At 40.9% G+C, this 20,820-nt stretch overlaps 1 protein-coding gene across 45 annotated transcripts in view; it reads left to right on the top strand.

Moving 5' to 3' along the window:
- Epb41 (erythrocyte membrane protein band 4.1) overlaps positions 1 to 20,820 on the top strand; it is a 163,101-nt gene that overhangs the window by 106,203 nt on the left and 36,078 nt on the right. For 13 of the 45 annotated variants that reach the window (XM_076565264.1, XM_015994452.3, XM_076565270.1 and 10 more), the window contains exons 9-15: positions 776 to 928; positions 3,924 to 4,021; positions 4,731 to 4,903; positions 13,823 to 14,004; positions 17,475 to 17,531; positions 17,687 to 17,728; positions 18,730 to 18,792. In XM_076565264.1, the coding sequence (XP_076421379.1) occupies positions 776 to 928; positions 3,924 to 4,021; positions 4,731 to 4,903; positions 13,823 to 14,004; positions 17,475 to 17,531; positions 17,687 to 17,728; positions 18,730 to 18,792 (768 nt within the window). The remainder of the gene's footprint in view (positions 1 to 775; positions 929 to 3,923; positions 4,022 to 4,730; positions 4,904 to 13,822; positions 14,005 to 17,474; positions 17,532 to 17,686; positions 17,729 to 18,729; positions 18,793 to 20,820) is intronic. The other 32 variants (XM_076565269.1, XM_076565272.1, XM_076565274.1 and 29 more) reach the window with 5 other exon arrangements.

Here is a 20,820-nt window from a genome sequence, read left to right as displayed (position 1 = left end):
TCCAACTCACAGAGATCCGCTGGGATCAAAGGTGTGCACCACCACTGCCCGGCTCTTGTGCCTTTATACAATAATAAACATGTACACGTCATAGTGGATGTGTGGAGATCAGAGGACAACCTGGGAGTTTTTTTCACTCTACCATGTAGATTCTGGGAATTGAACTCAGGTTGTCAGGCTTGGCAGCAAATGCCTTTATCTGCTGAGTCATCTCACTGGCCCAATAGTGATAACTCTTATCATGGTGCCTAGTGTGATCACTGAGGTTGTCTCCTGAAATGTAATACTCCAGTGGACGATGACTTTTGTTTGTTTTATTTTGTTTTTCGAGACAGGGTTTCTCTGTGTAGCTTTGCACCTTTCCTGGAACTCACTCTGTAGACCAGGCTGGCCTCGAACTCAGAGATCCGCCTGGCTCTGTCTCCTGAGTGCTGGGATTAAAGGCGTTTGCCACTACCCAGCTTAAGTTTTGTTTCTTTATTGTATACTTTGTAACCGTTTTGGGTTATTGATCTCTTCAGATTATTTAATAATAGCCAATAGTGGGGCTAGAGAGAAGGCTCAGGGGTTAAGAGCACTGGTTGTTCTTTCAGAGGACCCGGGTTCAATTCCCAGTACCCACATGGCAGCTCACAACTGTCTGTGACTCCATTTCCAGGGGATCTGACACCCTCACACCAATGCACATAAAATAAAATTAAATAAATTATTTTTTTTTAAAAGCCAATAATGTGAACACTTCACTCAGTGAAATACTGGTGCTTCTCTTTTTCAGGACTTGGAGGGAGTGGATATTATCCTTGGAGTCTGCTCTAGTGGCCTTTTGGTTTACAAAGATAAGTTGAGAATTAACCGTTTTCCTTGGCCCAAAGTGCTAAAGATTTCTTATAAACGTAGCAGTTTTTTCATCAAGATCCGGCCTGGAGAGGTATGCAACTTAAGTTTTTCTTTTCTCCCAAACCAAATGTGGACTGAAACATCCTGTCTAACTGGGCTTGATTAGCAAAATGCTTGTAATCCCCACACTTGTAATCCCGGAGGCTGAAGCAGAAGGAAAATTACAAGTTCAGGGTTAGCCTGAGTTACAAAGGAAAACCTTGTTTTAAGAATGAATGAATCACTGGGTGGTGGTGGTGGTGGTGGTGGTGGTGGTGGTGCATGCCTTTAATCCCAGCACTCAGGAGGCAGAGGCAGGCAGATCTCTGCATCAGGGCTAGCCTGGTCTACAGAGTGAGTTCCAGGGACAGTACACAGAGAAAGGCTGTCTTGAAAAAGGAAAAAAAAAAATGAATGAATAAATCAAACATTTCTTCTCCCCATTTCCCCTTACGTCATCTAAGAAGTCTTCATACAGCTGATCTTTGCATTTTTGTGGTGGAGAAAGAGGGTCAGGACTGCCAAGCCTGTCCACATAAGAACTGTCTTTAACATCTAGAAAACAAAACAAAACTAGAAAAGAAAAAAAAAAAAACCTCAGTAATTGGTGGTCAAATTTCATTTTATACCCATCAACTTAGCTTTTATATTGAAGAACTATGGGGGTACAACAGAAAATTAATTGTTTAAATAGGAGTTAATTTTGTGAAGTTTTCATTTTGTGTTTTTACACAGGATCTCTGTTTCTCTGGCTGTCCTGGAGATTTAATTTTAAGTGTGTATGGGGGGTGTGTATGGGTATGTGCACATGAATGTAGGTGCCCCAGGAGGCCAGAGACTTTGAATCCCTTGGAGCCAGAGCTACAGGCCGTTGTGAGCCACCTGACATGGGCACTGAGAACTGACCTTGAGTCCTGTGCAAGAGCAGCATGTGCTTGCTCTTAACCACTGAATTCTCTTCAGCCCCGGGTGTTTTTTTTAAAGCTCTAATTTCTTCTCTGTGACTTCCTCAACAAGAGACTCTGGAAAGATCGGAAGCTGAGCTTCCTTATATTCAAGAAGGATAGTGACTTTTCTGTTCCAATCCGTTTGAAGACCGAGCTCCAAGGCAGAGAAGCCCTGTCCTTGCTTATGGAAGGTGGCTTTGTGTGTGTGTATCACCATCTGCTGGTGAAAAGTGGTACTGTCTCGGAAATTCTGGTTGTGCCTTGAAGCACTGTTTCATTCCATAATCATTTTCCTGTGCAAGTGCTTATCAGTATCCTCCCTCAGTTAAAGTCCAGCAGTCTTAACAACAAAGAATTTTTTGAGACAGTGTCTAACTGTGTAAACCCAGCTGGCTTGGAACTCACAAAGATCCACTTGCCCTGTGTGCCAGTGCTGACATTAAAAGGCATGCACCGCCATGCCCGGCTAACCAAGAAATGCCTATTAAACAGGTTTTTTTATTGTGTGCCAGTGACTATTTTAGGGGCTCTAAATATAATGGTAAGTAAAAAGATGCCGTTCTTCAACTAGCTTGCATTTTACTGTAGGAAAGCAGAAAGATATACATGCACAGAAATATTAATAAATGTTGCTGGAAGCCCTTGGCTTAGAAGTCTCAACTGTCTATTATGTAGTGAAAATACACAATTCATTCTGAAAGCAGTTGAGAAGAGCAGAATCCTGAGAAGTAGTGTGCTGTGGCTACAGCTGGGGGTGGCGCCATTTTGTAGCTGAGTCAGCAGATAACTCCTTGGAGCTCAGTTCTTCATGTAGGAAACTATAATTTTGAATCTAATCATACTATTGCTGGCAATAACACACTCGAAGCGAACCTGCTTCCTTTTCCATCTTACAAAGTGTGCTTGAGGTAGAAACAAAGAGGCCAGACCAAAAGCATGTGTTTCTAATAGCCCTTTCAGGACCAGACTGTTTGCTTCAGTCAGAAAGGTGCTCACAGGTCAGTTAAACAGGAAAAGAAAACTTGTAATCATTCAAGAACAAGGAGATAAGTGCCAGAGCCTTATTGCACAATGTGTTAACTATAGGTTACAAATGAATGTGTTCTTGACAGTTGCCAAGAGGTACACTAGCATGTATGAGGCCTGGGTTTAACATTCAACGCTGACTGTCCCCTCAGAAAAAAAGCACTATGAGGATGAGTTTTAAGTATTTTTGTCCCCCAAAAAAAAGAAAAGAAAAAAGACTTGTGAGCTAGTCTGTATGCCAGTTTGCTGGGTTTGGCTAGTCCACGGTATGTGCATACACTGAGCATGCTGAACACAGTCAGTACTGTGATTCTTACTTGTCAGTGTTAAATGGAAAGAGTCTGGGCTGGACAGGGAGGCACACCTTTAATTCCAGAGCCCTGAGATTACATAGTCAGGCTAGTCAGGGCATCATGAGACCCTGCCTTTAGAAAAAAGAAAAAATAATCTGGTTTGAGACAAATGTTTAGCTCCCATTACTAATTCCTATTGCATCATAATAGTGACTGGCTGGGGAAATGACTAGACATCTCACTCCCTGATTATTGAGTAATCTAAAGTTACAAATGAAGGTGTGTGCCTAAGGAAAAGCAGTTCTAGCAGTCAAAAGTAGATTAAAGTATGTCTCGGAAGAATGCTTGTGTTTGTGTTCTAAAAAAAAAGATGCATAAGTAGTAGAAGATGTATTTCCTGGCCTTTTTGCTCTAGAAAAAGCTTCCCTCGGTGAACAGGCTTCTTTTAGTAAGAAAAAAAATTTAATGTAACTTTTTTTTAATTTTTAAAGATATTGTGTGTATGGATGTTTTGCCTGCATGTCTGTGTACCACATGCATGTCTAGTACCCATGGAGGTCAAAAGAGGATGTTGGATCCCTGGGGTATGGAGTAACAGATCGTTAGCCACCATGTGGGTTCTGGAAATTGAATGCCAGTCCTTTGGAACCACTGAGCCATCTCTCCAACCCCAAGATATTCTTTGTATTTAAAAACATCTCTGGTGGTATCATATTTCTCTGGCTCTGTGTCACAATAACCAAATAATACTTATGTTCTGTGTTTATTTGTATCTATATAGCAAGAACAATATGAAAGTACCATTGGCTTCAAGCTTCCCAGTTACCGAGCAGCTAAGAAATTATGGAAAGTGTGTGTGGAGCATCACACGTTTTTCAGGTATTGTTCTCACTCAGGTATTTCTCAAGGATACATTATTTGTGCACATTAATCTTGAACCTGCTGTTGAAAGTGTCTTCTCTGTAGGGCTGCCATTTTATTTAGCTCAGGTGAGAAAGAACCAAGGAGACTAATTAAGTAAAGTGAATCTAGTTCCCCCTTTTTGGTTGGAAAGCCTGCTACAGCGTTCTCAGAGTGCCTTTCCATGCACTGAAAAAGGACAACAGAAGTGAGGGGTGAGACCTGGTGCTTGCTAGGGCCTTTAGTTGTTTTCACAGCAGCTGAACTCAGGCCTGGGCTTGGGTTGTTACAGTCCAGCCTCTTAATAGCTTTGTAGCCTTAAGCAAGTAACCTCTTCCTGGGATGTTTCAATATCCTGTATGACGAAATGATGAAAACATTTCAAGGATGTAGTGTAAATCCTCCAGTGCTATCAGGCATTTTGAAAACCATAATATCTTATCTATAGAGAGTTAACAATGATTTTAATATAGGTCCCAACTAAACTAATTCTGGTTGCTTGAGATATGGCGGAGACTTACAATAAGGATTGCTTGACTAGAAATCACTTAACTACTAAAAAAAAAAAAAACCACAAGAATTTGGAAACATTTTTATTCTTGGTTGATTATTAGTTTTATAGTCACAATAATAAAATACTGAAATAAAATAATAAAATAACACAATTATTATGATTTTTCTCTCCCAGACTCACTTCTACAGACACCATTCCCAAAAGTAAATTTCTTGCCCTGGGATCTAAATTTCGGTACAGTGGCCGGACTCAAGCACAGACCAGGCAAGCCAGTGCTCTGATTGACAGGCCCGCCCCACACTTTGAGCGGACAGCAAGCAAACGGGCCTCCAGGAGCCTTGACGGAGGTTTGTGTTAGATATTACTGGGATCTTTAGAGAAATATAAAGGAAGCACAAGGGGTTTTTGGTTGGTTGGTTTTGTTTTTGTTTCTGCATTGTTTGGAGACAAGAGCTTACTATATCTCAGACTGGCCTCAAGCTCCTTAGCAACCTGTCCTGACCTCCTGAGTGCTGGGGTTACAAAGGTGCCACAGTGCTCTACTGGGAAGTATGGTTCCGATTTACAAAGAGCCTCAGTGGTAAAATGAAGGTGATGCTACTGTCTGCTTCAGACCAAAGAGAACTAGGCTAGGGTGTCGCATGCCTTCAACCCTAGCATTCCCAGCACTCAGAGGCAGAAGCAGGTGGATCTCTGTGCCAGCCTGTTCCACACAGCGAGTTCCAGGCCAGCCAAGGCCACATAGGGAGACCTTGTCTCAGACATACAAACAAAAAAACCACAACAACAGAGTTAAGAAAACCATCTTAAGAAAATGAGAACTGAAGTTTCACTGCAGGGCAGCAAGGGATGAATACCAATAGATTTATCTAAGTATTTAACTCATTTTTTACTTTGTTCAGACACTGGTTTTGTGTTTCCTATGTGCCTAGTGTTCCCTGGATAGACTGCTGTGGGAATCAAACATAGCCTTTGTCTTCATGGAGTTTTCATTCCATAGGTAGAAACAGAGCAAAACAAAGTAACTTCAGGTAGTCATGAATGCTGTGAAGAAGATAAAATGGGAAAAATGAGGTGCAAAATGTCCCTGGGTGGGGAGATGGAGGAGCTGTCTCAGATTAGGTAATTGGTTAAATTCAGAAGGTTCCCCAGAAGAATGTCATTTAGTTGAGACCTGAACTATGAGAAGTAACTAGCAATCCCAACGTCTAGATGAAACACTCCAGATGAAGGAGTAGCAAGTACATACGCCTGAAGGGAGGAATGAGCTTTGTCTGTGATGTTGATTCAGAATCACTGTGTGGTTGTTAAGAACCTGAAATGTGGCTGCTGCAGAGGAAATAAGCTTTCCATCTAAGAAAAAAACCAAAACCAAAACTATATGTAACAGTTGTCTGAACAGCACAGATGTAAATTCCCGTAAACATAGGGAGAGGAGCATTGGTGAGAGATGATGACAGCTTGCTCAAGTATTGTCCATGGCAAAGGAAAGCAGTTAGGAATTCATTTTGGCAGTAGAGCTGATGGCGTTGCTAATAAGTAAGTATTGGAAATGGCAAGGAAAAGAAAATCAAGTGTTATTCCGAGGTTTGATCCTTTAGTGGAAGGAGAGACTCCCGAAGGGAGCAGTCTGGGATATTGAGAAGCAAGGTTTCTGTTTTGTGTTAGCACTCGACCTCCATATCTTTGCTGTATTCATGTGATACTACTAGGGAGCTTGTTCCCTACCAAGCAAGACCCTGACCTCCACTTGAACTTCCATGTGAGGAGCTAGATTTTAAAGCTGTTTTTGTCTATGGAAACTGGTGGTGGCCGGGCGGTGGTGGTGCATGCCTTTAATCCCAGCACTCGGGAGGCAGAGGCAGGTGGATATCTGTGAGTTTGAGGCCAGCCTGGTCTCCAAAGCGAGTTCCAGGAAAAGTGCAAAGCTACACAGAGAAACCTTGTCTCGAAAAACCAAAAAAAAAAAGAAAGAAAAAGAGAAGACAACTGATGGTGGAAAGTCTCTGTGGCTTACTGAGACATCACAAATAATAACATGCAAAGAGTGTGGACAAAACCCGGGTCTGTCTGACACCACGTAACCTGCCTTCCCTCTACGGGGCATTTCAGGGCTATACAGACACTGAGCCTGACGTACCATTTCTTTCACATGGCCAAAATTAAAAATTCAAGTGTTAGTGGTCTTTGGTAAGTTAAACAAATTAGAGAGCTTTATTTACAGAAACCACATGTATTGATTACCTAGATTTTTCTGAAGTCAAATGCTCTATCACTTAGCTAGACCCAACTTTAAAGGTTTTTTTTTTCCTGTTATGTATTTTATTTTAAGCTATCCCAATTCATATCTTTACTTTTTTCTTTTTGTTTCTTTTCAAGACAGAGTTTCTCTGTGTAGCCCTAGCTGTCCTGGAACTCGATTTGTAGACCAGGCTGCCTCGAACTCAGAGATCCACCTGCCTCTGCCTCCCAAGCGCTGGGATTAAAGGTGTGTGTCACCACTGTGCTGCAACTTTTCTTTACATTTTTATTGAAACATTTTTTTCTCATTTTTTCAGATAGCTGTCTACTGATATTTATCATTCTTACTTAGCTTTAGAACTTAAGCACTTTACCAAAGTCAGAAAGCTATTTAGAACTAGAAACAGAAGCCAGGACTGTCCTCTGATGTGTGCTTTAAAAATAAGATTTATTTTATTTTTAATTATATGTATGTGTATGTGGTGATATTTTTTTGTGCTGAAATGTGGTGATCTTTTATTTGTATGTTAATAAATAAAGCTTGCCTGGAGATCAGGGAGAAAAGGCCATTTTAAGTCAGGCAGCACACACCCTTAATCCCTTAGCAGGCAGGATCTCTGTGTATTCAAGGCCACACTAGGAAACAGCCAGGCATAGTGACACACACCTTTAATCCCAGGAAGTGATGGCAAGAAACAGAAAGGTATATAAGGTGTGAAAACTAGGAATTAGAGGCTTTTTAAGCTTTTAGGCTTTTAGCAGCAGTTCAGCTGAGATCCATTTGGATGAGGACTCAGAGGCTTCCAGACTGAGGAAACAGGATCAGCTGAGAAGTTGGCAAGGTGAGATTGGATGTGCTCTTCTCTGACCCCCAGATAAGTTTATTGGGGTGCACAATATACCAACCACATGTGTGTTTGTGTGTGGTTATGGAACCATGAGTGTGGATACCCGGGGATGTCAGAAGAGGGCGTTAGAGCCTCCGCATCTGGAGTTAGAGGTAGTGGTGAGCACTGCCCAGTGTGGGGGTGGGAACAAAACCAGGCTGAGCTGTCCTCTAGCCCCAGCTATGCTTTTTACTCCTTTCTCTGTTTTTATGTAGAAAGGAGAGAACGAAAGTTGCTAATAATTAATATCATTGAGCACTTCATATTCCAGGTATTACTCTAAGCCAGTGGTTCTCAGCCTTCCTAATGCTGCGACCCTGTAGTACGTTTCCTCACACTACTTCCTAACTGTAATTTTGCTACTGTTATGAATTGTAACATAATTAGTTTTGGAGACAGAAGTTTGTCAGGTCAGGGCCCACAGGTTGAGAACCACTGCTCTAAGCAGTTAAAGACTTTTCCTATTGGGTTTACTCTTCTTTTGCTTTGTTTTGACTTCTGTTGTTATTGGGGTGGGGTGCGTGTGGGTGTGGATGTGCTTCTGCAACACCGTGAGTGTAGAAGAAGATTGTTACTGTGTATAGCAGGCTGGCTGGCACATGAGCGGCTAGGGAGTCTGTCTCTGTTTCCTGAGAGCACAGAGATTACAGGTGCACACTGTTGTGCACAACTTCATGTAGATTCTAGGAGTTTAAACTCAAGTCTTCACATTTGTGCAGCAAGCTGTTTATACACCAAACCATTTTCCCAGCCCCTCACTTCCCTTTAATACATATAGTTAGGTCAGCTGTTACTGCTGGACATGGTGGTGTCTGTATATAGTCCAGCATTTGGGAGGCTGAGGCAGGAGAATCATTAAGAATTCAGGACTAGCCTGGGTTACAGAGGGAATTATAGGCCAACCTGGACTAGAGGTGAACCTGCCTCAGAAAACCCAATCACATGGCTAGGGCGATGTTGGCACGGGCCTTTAACCCCAGCACTTGGGAGGCAGAGGCCTGCTCTACATGGTGAGTTCCAGGACAGCCAGAGCTACATAGTAAGACCCTGTCTCAAAACAACAAATTAAGAAACAAACAAACAAATAAATGCTATCAAAACAGACTATATATATATATATATATATATATATATATATATATACAGGTGATGGTGGTGTACACCTTTAATCCCAGCACTTGGAGCCAGAGGCAACTGGATCCCTGAGTTTGAAGCCAGCCTGGTCTACAGAGTAAGTTCTAGGACAGCCAGGAGACTTATAAAAGAGTTGTAAAGTTTATAAGGTTGAGAAACATAAAAGCTTATGTTGTTTACCTAATAAAATATTTTAAGGTCTAAAAAGATATTTTTAGGTTGGTAGTACAAGTTATGATAGAAAGTGGTTTAGGTATAAAACTTCGGACTCACCAAGATAGGATAGATAATAGAATACTTTCTCTGAATTTGCCAAGTACAAATGGACTGGACATTGTGAATGTAATTCTTACCTGGTAATTGTTCTTATTGTATATAGTTTTACTACATTAGAGTTAAAACCTTTCCTTTTTATCTAGATAAAAAAGGGGGGAATGTTGTGGGATATTCCATCACACTGTGAACCCCTAGTGTGTGTTTGCGTTAATTAAATAAAATCAAACTTGGATCAGGAAGTGGAACCAGTAATTAGTTGACAGAAAGGAATCATAAAGATCAGAGGGAGTCTGGGAGAATAGAGAGACGCAGAGGAAGTAGTAGGGAGGGGCTTTGAATATGGCAGGCTTTTTTGGTTTGGCAGAGAAGGATGGTCTCTTTTTTGAGATGCTGCAAAGAGAGAGGGTCAGCTGCTCCTCAACCTCTCTGAGCTAGCAGGTTTCCACCCCAGCCTCTGATTCCCGAGTCTTATTGATAAGTAGAATGATAGAGATTTAGTCCAAAACTACATTTGGTGGCGGCAGCAGGAGGCAGATCCAGTGGGATGTAAAAGTCCTGCTGGGCCTCTGCCTGAGAAGCAGGCCATAAGTGCAGAGCCGCAATTACTGGCTGAAACAACAGTAGATTCAGGTGTAGCCATTGTGCCAATGGAAAAACAGCAGTCAGGGCTGTTATACAGAGAATTCCTGTCCAAAAACAAAACAAAACAAAATATTAGGGCTGGAGAGATGTCTTGGCGGTTAAGAGCATGTGGTACTATTGCAGAAAATCAGTTTCCAGCACCCACATCAGGTAGCTCATAACTGCCTGTAACTCTAGTTCCGGGGGATTCCATACCTTCTTCTGGACTCTGCAGGTACCTGCACTCATGTGCACACCACACACACACACACACACACACCCCGATACACATAATTAGAAAATAATGTCTATGAAGTTATGGCACTTCTTCCAAGTCTGCATCTGTTCTTGTCAGCCAGCAGTGGCATGGTAACTGAAATCAGTGGTTCTGTGAGTGTCAGCACCAGCACTTTGAGCAGACCCTTCAGAAGTGGAAGGCATTGACTTTTTAAAAATTTTTAAAAATGATTTATTTATTTTTATTTTATGTACATTGGTGTTCTGTCTGCGTGTATGTCTGTGTGAGGGTGTCAGATCCCCTGGAACTGGAGTTACAGACAGTTGTAAGTTGTCATGTGGGTTCTGGGAATTGAACCCAGGTCCCTTGGGAGAACAGCTAGTGCTCCTAACCACTGAACCATCTCTCCAGCCTGACATTGACTTTTTAAAGTTAAGTGTTCTTGATATAGACTTCAGAATCCTTTATAGCCAAGAAATGAAATAATAATGCTCAAAACAGTTATCATTTATCTTTTTCTTGGTGCAAAGGATCAAACCCGGGACCTTAGGCATGCCAGGCAAGTGCTCTGCCATTGAGCTATGTTCTGTTCCTGAATTAAAGTGTGCTCGCGTATGAGTGAGTGCTGCAGTGGGTATGTTGTACAGTGCACATCGAGGCCAGAGGTTGACATCAAGTGCCCCCCATGACCACATTCCACCTATATTTTGAGACAGAGTCACTCAGTGAACCTGGAGCTTACCAGTTTGGTAGGTTGGCTGGTTGGTGAACTCCAGGATCTGTTCCCCCACCCAGGACTAAGTTCACCGAGGTGACTTAGCTGGTGCAGGGTGCTGGGGATCTGAACTTGGGTCCTTATGCTGCACAAGCTGTTACCAGCTGAGTCACCTCCCCAGCCCAAGCCAAGCATCTTAAAAACAAATCACTAACATACTGATAAACGTTTAATTATACTTTAAATGAGCAAATTGTACAGTATGTAGATTATATCCCAATAAAGCTGTTTTTTTTAAACCAACCCCTACCATATTTATTGTGAGCTATAGTTTGCAGTCTCCTTACTGCAAAAATGAAGAAAATTTACCTTTCTCCAGGGCTCCTAAGTGGTATCCTTCATTTGGCTTATATGCTGCTGTGTGTATAATTAATTTTTGTCCAACATATTCTTGAGATAATATTAGCCTATAAAAGATAAATACAAGGACTGAAGTATGATCAAAGTTATTGATATTTAGAGTTCATTAAATATTTTTCTATCTGTTGAGTATTCTTTCCCCAGCTCTCCTCTACAGTTAATATCGTCCACATTCCAGAGATGAGGAAACTCAAGTCTCTTTTCCTAGCACCACTGTGTGTGACTGAGCTTCACATGTGATGTTCAGGGTTTAGATCTTGCCTGTTTCTTGTTGGTTTTCTTAGGGATGTTCACTGCAATTGGTGTTTTCCAGTTTCTGAACTATTGCCACCTCTGTGTCTACCCATTAGTTTTTCTGTTTGTGTCTACTTTCCCATACACAGTAGGAATGCTGGAGACATACATCATTTGGCTCTGCAGTATTAGTGCTGGATTAGAACCAGATTCATGTGGCAAAATAGCACATGTTGAAAGCAAGGGCTATGTTTCTGTGATTCCAGGCAGAGTTGAATCAATTCTTTGAGAGGAGGTGTGAATACACATGTAATACGAGGCTTTAACACAACTGTGAGAGAAATATTTTGTCATTTCCCTTGTTTTGTTAGGCTTGCTTTGCCATCTGCCACTCTTGCATTGACTAGCTGAGAGCACCCATTAGCAACGGGGACTTGCAGGCGGCCACAGATCTGTCACTGCGAGATGAAATAGGCTCTGTGTTTCTGCGGTTCTTCTGCTAGGCATCCTCTGAGAAATTCCTTCTCTGGAGATCATTCAGGATAATAAGCATTTCTCTCTTTGTCATATGTATAAGATAGGTGTAACTTGCCATTTTTCAGTTTGTTCTAGCTTAAAGAAATCCTTTGTTTTGCTTCATTTTTAAGTTTATAAACCTAAATGTATCAGAATAAATTATGTTCAGTAGTCTGAGGAGGAAGGAAAGTACATAATAAAATTGTGAGGTTTCCATGAAAGAGTATTAAAACTAAAAGTCTCAGTGTAAGAAAGGATGATCATCCTTGATCTGAAACATTAAGTCAGAGCTGTTGAGATGGCTCAGTGGGTAAAAGCACTTGGTATGCAAGCCTGGGACCCTGAGTTCAATCCCTGATCCCAAGTAGAAGGAAAGAATCAATTGCCCATGGGTTATTTTCTGACCGCTGCACAGAGACACACTGGTAATAGAAATTAAATACAATTTTAAAATGAAATACTAAAGCTGGATGTGATAGTGCACACCTTTGATCCCAGCACTCAGGAGTCAGAGGAAGACAGAGCTCTGAGAGTTCAAGGTCAGCCTAGTCTGCATACTGAGTTCTAGAACAGCCACGGCTATGTAGAGAAGACCCTCAAACAAAAAACAAACAAAATTAAATCACTTTTTTTTTTTTTTTTTTTTTTTGGTTTTTCGAGACAGGGTTTCTCTGTGTAGCTTTGCGCCTTTCCTGGAGCTCACTTGGTAGCCCAGGCTGGCCTCGAACTCACCGAGATCCACCTGGCTCTGCCTCCCGAGTGCTGGGATTAAAGGCGTGCGCCGCCGCCGCCGCCGCCGCCGCCGCCGCCGCCGCCGCCGCCGCCGCCGCTGCCAACACCGCCACCACCGCCTGGCTAAATCACATTTTTAAAAAAACTTACTTTCTTAGACGGTGTCTAGTTAGTAAGGTTTATTGCAAAATGTGTGGGCACTTTCTTTTAAACCCTAAAAGAAAAGAATGAAGATTAAAAACTGAAAAAAAATTACTGTTTCTTGTTTTATTTTGTGATTTTGGGGGTGGAACCAGGGCCTGCTGCTTGCTAGGCAAGCAGTCTATCACTGAGCTATAGCTTCAGTCCCTATTTTGAACTAAATTACATAAAGTATAGATGCCGAATAGTTCAAACCCAAGCAGCAGTTAATTATGTGCAGAGGTTTTATTGTCAGCCTGTATTGTTTATTCTCTCTAAAGTGGTCTAGGTAGGCTTCTCTGCTGACTAGTGCTTCTCAGCCTCAGCCACCTTTGCCTCTATGCACTAGATGTCAGCACCTCCTTTCTCTCTCCACCCCAGTTGTGACAACCAGAAACATCTCCAGACATTGTCAGATGTGCCCTGGGGGGAAAATAAGCCCTGGTTGAGAGCCAATGTTTTAAGTACTATAGAGAACAGGCGGGAAGACATTGGCAAGGTGGGGAGGGGGTTCAGATAGTTGATGCTTTGTGTTTGGATGGAAGAAGCTTTTGAATTAATGTTAATCAGATGATTTGTTACAGGAGAATGTCTGGCTCAAAGATTTGCCTTCACACACATAAAACGGTAGTAGTACCTGTCTATCAGAAGACTTCACAGAAAACAACGAAACAAAAATAAGAAAACAGACTTCATTTTCTCCCTTAAATTAGATGTTTAGGTTCCTGAAACCATCTAAAAATAAATAGATACTTAATTCAAAAAGGCTTATTGGGAGAGTCATCCTGAATCCACCCTTCATTGTACCTTTGTTTAACTAACAGATTATAAATTAAATGGTTTTGATTTCTTTTTTCAATCTTCTCCCAAATTCAGTGTTTATGAGACAGACATTAAGATGTTCTAGTTTCTCTGTTGAGGATGCCTTTGTCTTGTCAGAAGCTACCTCAAAAAACATTAATAATTTGTGTTTGCCTTCTGTAGGACAGATACAGGATTCACAGCTGTGATGTAAGGTCAGGACAGTGGCACTTGCCTTCATCTAGTCTTCCTTCTCCTTTTCCTCACATAGCAGCAGCTGCTGAGTCCGCAGACCGAAGTCCTAGGCCCACGTCTGCACCAGCCATTGCTCAGAGTCAGGTCACAGAAGGGCCGGGCGTCAAAAAGACCCCAAAGGAGGCAGCGAAGGCTGAAGTGAAGGGGGAAGAAGAGCCATCTGAGCAGGCTGAGCCAGAGCCCACAGAAGCGTGGAAGGTATGTCTTAGAAACCTGATGTCAGCTAATGTGCGTGCTGAGTTACAGATGTTGTCAGAGCAACAGAATCTTACCGATTCCCATCATAGTTGCCTTTTCTCATTGTTTCCAAAAGAAATCGTCTCTCATTAACCTCTTGTATGTTTTTGTAGAATTTGATTTCCAAAGAATAGATACTGCATAAAGCACATTTATATGGCTATTTAAGTCTTTTCTAAATTTTTTAGGATTCTTTTTTATTTTATGTGTATGAATGTTTTGCTTGAATTTATGTCTGTGCACTATGCGCAGCCTTGTGCCCTCAGAGGTCAGAAGAAGGCATCGGATCCCCTGGAACTAGAGTCACAGTGTAAGCCACCACGTAGGTGCTGAGAATCAAACCCAGGTCCTATGCAAGGACAGCCAGTGCTCTTAACTGCTGAGCCATCGCTCCAGCCCAGTTTTTTAGGAAGCACACAGCTAGATATGGGGAAGTTCTGTTGTGTGGGAGAAGTTATACCGCTGAGTTGAGCATACCCAGTCACTGCACTGAGCTGAAAAGTTACCAATTAATTAGCGAATCTCCCAGATATCATAACTGGGCTGCTCATTTTTTATATGTTCAAGCTTTTAAAATGACATCTACACAGTGCTAGCTTAGGTCTGTTTAAGTAGATGCAATTCTCACTTGTGAAGAGACTATGAGAAATGATATTTTCACTGCCTGGCAGTGGTGGCGCACACCTTTAATCCCAGCACTCAGGAGACAGAGGCAGGCTCGAGGCCAGCGTGATCTACAGAGGGAGTTCCAAGACAGGACAGCCAGATCTCTTACACAGAGAAACTGTCTCAAAAAACAAAAACAAAACAACAACAAAAAACGACCTTTTTGTTAAGGCCTTAGGAAAAGCACCTTCTCTTTTGCATACCAATAACATTCAGATCAGGCCTGTTTTTTGGAGCCAGATCAATATCTGGTTTAACATAGAACAGTGGACAGCTGTAATTTAAAAAAAAAAAAAATGTTCAATATGACATACAGATTCTCTGTCTTTGAGTGAATGAATGGTAGGTGTTTGTATTTTTGTAACCAGCCTGGTGTCCATGACATTAGTCTTCAGGCTCTGTGTGGCCTTTGAATACCTGCTTAGTTTTTAATGTTGGGATCTATCAGCCAGCACTTCTGACTGTGTTGGCTGTTGAAACTGTCAGGTCTTCCTGAATGGCTGAGATGCTCTGATCTTCTGCTGCCTCACTAGTTTCCTTTTGCCCACAGAACATGCAGGTACTTCAAAAATAGGTTCCTTTGGCTCTTGGAGCTTTGGCAGAATGAAATGGGTTTTCTGTGTTTCCCAGGCTAGCCTTGGACTCCTGCACTCACAAAATCCTTCTGCCTTATTCTCCCTAGTAGCTGGGTCTGTAGGTATGTGCCACTGCTCCCTTCTTTTTGGCCTTAATTCTTAAACTGAAGTGGTGGCTCTCCATTTTCTGCTGCTAGATTACTAAGGACCCAGAAGGACGTTATTGTTTAAACAAGGAACTTAAGATTTATGAAATAATTTTAAACTAGTATTTACAGAGTATATATATTTCTATGAAGGCATTATGTCTGTTTTAATTTGGGAATGGTGGCACATGTCTATAATTCTAGATATTGGGAAATGGAGTTGGATACCAGCCCAGGCTACATAGTGAAACTCCGTCTCAAAAAAACAGACATTTTCTTTATTTTATTACTAAAGAAAAGTTAAGCTCAGACAAGTGAACTAACTTGTTCCTTGGGATCTAGAGCAGAATGAACCAATTGTTAATTACTCCTGGTAGTTAAAAGTGTCATGGTTGGGCCAGGCCTTTAATCCCAGCACTTGGGAGGCAGAGGCAGGCAGATCTCTGTGAGTTCAAGGCCAGCCTGGGCTACAAAGTGAGTTCCGGGACAGCCAGAACTGTTTCACAGAGAAACCCTGTCTCGAAAGACAAACAAACAAACACAAGTGTCATGGTTGGATGTGCGTATATGTTTGGCAGTATAGCAGAGTCTGATATTACCTAATGTTTTTTGTATTCAGCCTAGGGAAAATAGCACCATGACATTGTTCTCCAGAGCAATGCTGCTTTGTTAAAAGAATATGTCAAAAATCACAAGTTGATGAGGTTCTGTAAAAATTGAGTAATAAAACAAAACTGATTTAACCCTTAGAAAAGACAATTCGGAGCCGGGCGGTGGTGGCGCACGCCTTTAATCCCAGCACTCGGGAGGCAGAGCCAGGTGGATCTCTGTGAGTTCGAGGCCAGCCTGGGCTACCAAGTGAGTCCCAGGAAAGGCGCAAAGCTACACAGAGAAACCCTGTCTCGAAAAACCAAAAAAAAAAAAAAGAGGAAAAAAAAAGAAAAGACAATTCGGTTTCTAAATTTGAAATGCCTGCTGCCTTAATGCAACACTCACCCCATTGTGTTTCCTCATCATAATCGGGTTTTTGAATAATTACTCCAGTTTCTGAATGTAAGATGGTTATTTTTAGAGGTATTCCAAAGATACACAGGCATCCCTAGGATAGTATTCCTCTGCTACTACTAAGCATAAATCTTGCCCATCTGCCAAGCATGTGATTCCAGCTTCCTAGAGAGGAGACGTGAATGTTGGATGCTGCAGCCAAGGTGGAAGTAGTTGCATGTATCAGTTACAATTTGTATGTAATTTATTTTGATATGCTCTTTTTCGATAAATTAAGGAGTAAAATCATCTCCTTAAATGTATTGAACAACTAATAGACTCCTTTGTATTTACCTGTTTGGTGCCTTACATGCTTTATTACATGTGCTTTAACTATAAAAACTATTTCTATCATGTATACTACACATTTATATCTCTACTTATAAATCTGTTCTTAAATATGATTTAAAGTACTTCTAGGACTGGGAAGATGACTCAGTGGATCAAGTGTTTGCTTGAGTTCAAATCCTCAGAACCCTCATAAAAAGCCAGATGCAGTAACACTTGTGTCTGGAATCTCAATACACCCCTACTGGGAGAAGGGAGGTAGAATCAGGAAAATATGACATACATCTCAGTGGACAAGAGAAACCCTGTCTTGAGCAAGGTAGAAGGTGAAAACTGGCACCTGAGATTGTCTTCTGACCTCCACACTCTCTTTCTCTCATCAGAGTACTTCCAGGTCATAAACAAGAGCATATGGCTTAGTATTAAGGCTAGATTATTGCTTTAGTGGGTACTTTTTTTTATAAATAAGTATTAAAATGTTTTTTCATCAATAGAATGATTAACTCAGTTTTCCTTTTTGGTAATTTGGCTATCCATATTCCCTCTTCAGCCTTGAAACTATGATGGTGAACTAACAGTTCGCACTGGGAGCAAAGCTTCCTGCTGTGGTGGTCATTCTTCAGTATATTTAACCCCAGCTTCATGAAGCTGTTTGCTGTTCATGGAAGCCTGCTAACTTAAACTGTTTCACTATTTTATTTCTTAAATGTAGGTGGAAAAACCCCACACCGAGGTCACAGTACCTACCTCAAATGGTGACCAAACACAGGTTTGTGCCAACAGGCCACTTGCCCCTTTCCCCTTTTACCCGTCAATTTTTGATTCTCCCCCATTCCTCTTTAAAAATAAATAAAAGGTTCAAGCAAACTTCAATGAGCCAATATTTTATTTTATTTTTTTCTTTATTGAATTGTGGCAAAACAGAAGCTTGCAGAAAAGCCTGAAGAGCTGATAAGAATGAGGAAGGTTAGCTGTTTTCTGCTTCCCCACCACCATGCCGTCATTTCACCTGTGCTGATGAGTGTGTTGAAAAGACAGTGGTCCAGCCCTTGAGTTTTTTCCACCAGGAATTACTTTGAGAGAGCCAATATGTAGGGAACCTTCAAACAGTGGAGTTGTGATGTGCATTTACACACACGTATGTGCACACAAAGACATTAGAACCTTGGACTATTTATTGACGGGTTTTATCAAAGTAAGCTTTCAGCAGAGAAGTCTCTTAATATTGTGAAGGGGGCAGACCTACCTTTCACGTTCAGACTTGACAAGAACTTTCCCAATGGCATCATACTATTAGACCCATTATCATTTTATAGACATTTGTCACTAAAGCAATCATAGCAGCAACTTCCAGAATTAACAGGATGAGTTTAACTGCTGCGTGCTGATTTCCCACCTCATAGTGGGATGAACCTGTTCTTACTGGATATACTTGTTACCTGATTAAATACAGAACACTGTAGAGATCCAGATATTGCAGTATTCATAAGTATAAAACTCTCCAAAGAGCTAAGTTGTTTTTTTTTTTTACAGCATTTCTCCACTCCATGATACGTGGTGTTCAAAGCTCTTGATATATATATATATATATATATGTGTGTGTGTGTGTGTGTGTATACACACATCATATGTATATGGGAAATATTCAAATAGCTCAATTTCAAAAACAAACATAAAACAGCTTATTGTGTTAGAAGCTATGAAGCCAGGAGCACTGTCTATTTAAATAACATCATCACAGCTTTCCATTGTTTGCAAACAAGGTCATCTGTTCTTTTCTGGTAACCATGCTCTCTGTGTGTCCTTGTAGTTCTGTGACCATTTCATGTTGGCATATGCTGCATTGCAGACATTTGCTTTTAAATGTTTTTTTTTTTTTTTGGTTTGTTTGTTTTGCCGTTCGTTCCCCCGCAAGAACAACATTTTAATTTTTTATGCTTCTGTTTTTCCCCCTTTCATTTTCACAGAAAAAGAGAGAGAGACTAGATGGTGAAAACATTTATATCAGACATAGCAATTTAATGTTGGAGGTTTGTATGAACTTGAAGCTTATTTCAGTTGGTTGCCTGGAACCTTCTGCAGTCTTTGCTGATCCCCTTCATCCTATGCTGTGTTTGGTTTTGCATGACACTGCATGTGAGATTTTTAGGTTTAAAGTGCTTTTGCATGTCCATAAACATGGAAATACGCAATCATCTCTCCTAACTTAGAGTTTCATCTCTCATACTCTCTAGAGAAATATATGATTGGAACTGTCTCTCCCTGCCATGGTTCTGCTGTTTTACCCCCTTTCAGAACATTCAAACATCAAGTTTCTTGAATTTTCTAAGAGTATAATCTCTCAATGCCCCAAGAAACAAATTTGCACTGTTTTTCCTTTTTTCCTGAACTGAGAAGAGTACCAACAAAAGAGGCAAAGTGGTCACGATTGATAAGGGCTTACCCACTGGAGATAGCAAAAAAAAACTACTAGAGAAAGTTGGAAGAAAAAGGAAGAAACAAGAAAGAAGTGAGCCCAGCATTTGAGGGCGGTTACTGTAGGCTTAACCATAAAAGCAAGCTTGTGAGTGGTGTTTTTTGTTTGTTTTTTTTTTTTACATGAAAACATTGAAGTCAGGAAATGTCAGTACTTTCTCCATGGCCATAGAGCTAGTAAGTTGGTGAAGCTGGGATTTGATATAGGAGTTTTATGATTTTTAATGACAGTTTTCTTCTCAGAAAGAGTAACATATAGGAGTCCTAAGGTCCTTTTCCTATTACATTCAGCAGTGGCCAGATTTTTTGCCTCAGTTCGTATACTTTATCTAGTCTGGAGCTATATGCTGGATATGAAATGTAAAACCAATTTGGAGATTAGAAGAACGCCATGAGAAAAATTAAGGAAATTGAGACCTGAAAGAAGAGCCGTGTATCCAGTATACACAATCTGAAAGGGTGAAGAAACTTTAGAAAATAGAGCTCTTGTCAGGCACAGGAGGACATCTTTAATCCCCACACGGGAGGCCGAGACAGGAAGGTCAGGGAGTCAAGGTCATTTTCAGCTTTATATTTTAAGGCCAGTTTGGGCTACAAAAGACCTAGCCTCACAACAAAAACAAAACAAAACACCAATGAAAAAGGCCAAATTATATATATATTTCTCATTACTAATTGGCCTGTAAAGATTATTTAATCTCATTTCATTTTTTTGTTGATAACTATTTCAAGTATCTGCTATATAAGGTACTTACTTATGTAAGGTACTTTAATACAAATAATAAAAAATTATGGATGGCCTTCATTAATTGCATATTGAATGATGGACACAATGCCAAGTGCTTTACATATATTTGTCGCATATAACAAAGTATTTCTAAGACCAGACTCTGGTGTATTTCAAACTTGGAAACGGGAAGTCTCTGTCTTAGCCCATATCTGAGGCCTGCATGGTCTTGTCTTTGGAGATTAGGAAGGACAAGCCATGCCAGTGATCACTTCTTCTCTGTGTGACACCTCCCCACTCTAAATGCACATTCCCTGAACTTGCTGTGCCAATCATATATTTGTCATGTGTTCCACAAGGTGTGTTGTGGCTTCTGAGACTCACAAAATTCCTGTGTTATGCTGTGTTTTCTTCTGAGAGCCCTGGGAGGAGATTTCTTAATAAGTGTGTGTTTGGAATTTCAAACTACTAACTGCTTTTTGAGAACATTTTACGTTTAACCAAGTGTTTGGTTTTATTGCTGCTAAAACCATAAGATGATAGCCCTCAAAAATTATCTAACCTGACTGAACATAACCTGACATAATTTGACTATCATTCCTTAGTTTTTGTAAAAAGTGCCCCCAAGGAACTTCTCTTAAGTTATCTGTCGCTCTGGCAGGTTTTTTTCTTTTCTTTTCTTTCTTTCTTTCTTTTTTTTTTTTTTAAAGCATCCCTTCCCTCCTTCTCTTATCACACCCCCACTAATGCTTTGTTCTGGCACAAATAAGGTCGAGTTCATTTTTAGATCTGCCGCCTCCTCCTCCAGCTCCCAGAGAGAACCTGTAGCAAATGTCTATGACAAATTCTATTTGGA

Source organism: Peromyscus maniculatus, chromosome 2, assembly GCF_049852395.1.
Source record: "Peromyscus maniculatus bairdii isolate BWxNUB_F1_BW_parent chromosome 2, HU_Pman_BW_mat_3.1, whole genome shotgun sequence".
Classification (NCBI taxonomy): Eukaryota; Metazoa; Chordata; class Mammalia; order Rodentia; family Cricetidae; genus Peromyscus; species Peromyscus maniculatus.
This window is presented reverse-complemented; position numbering and strand designations above follow the sequence as displayed.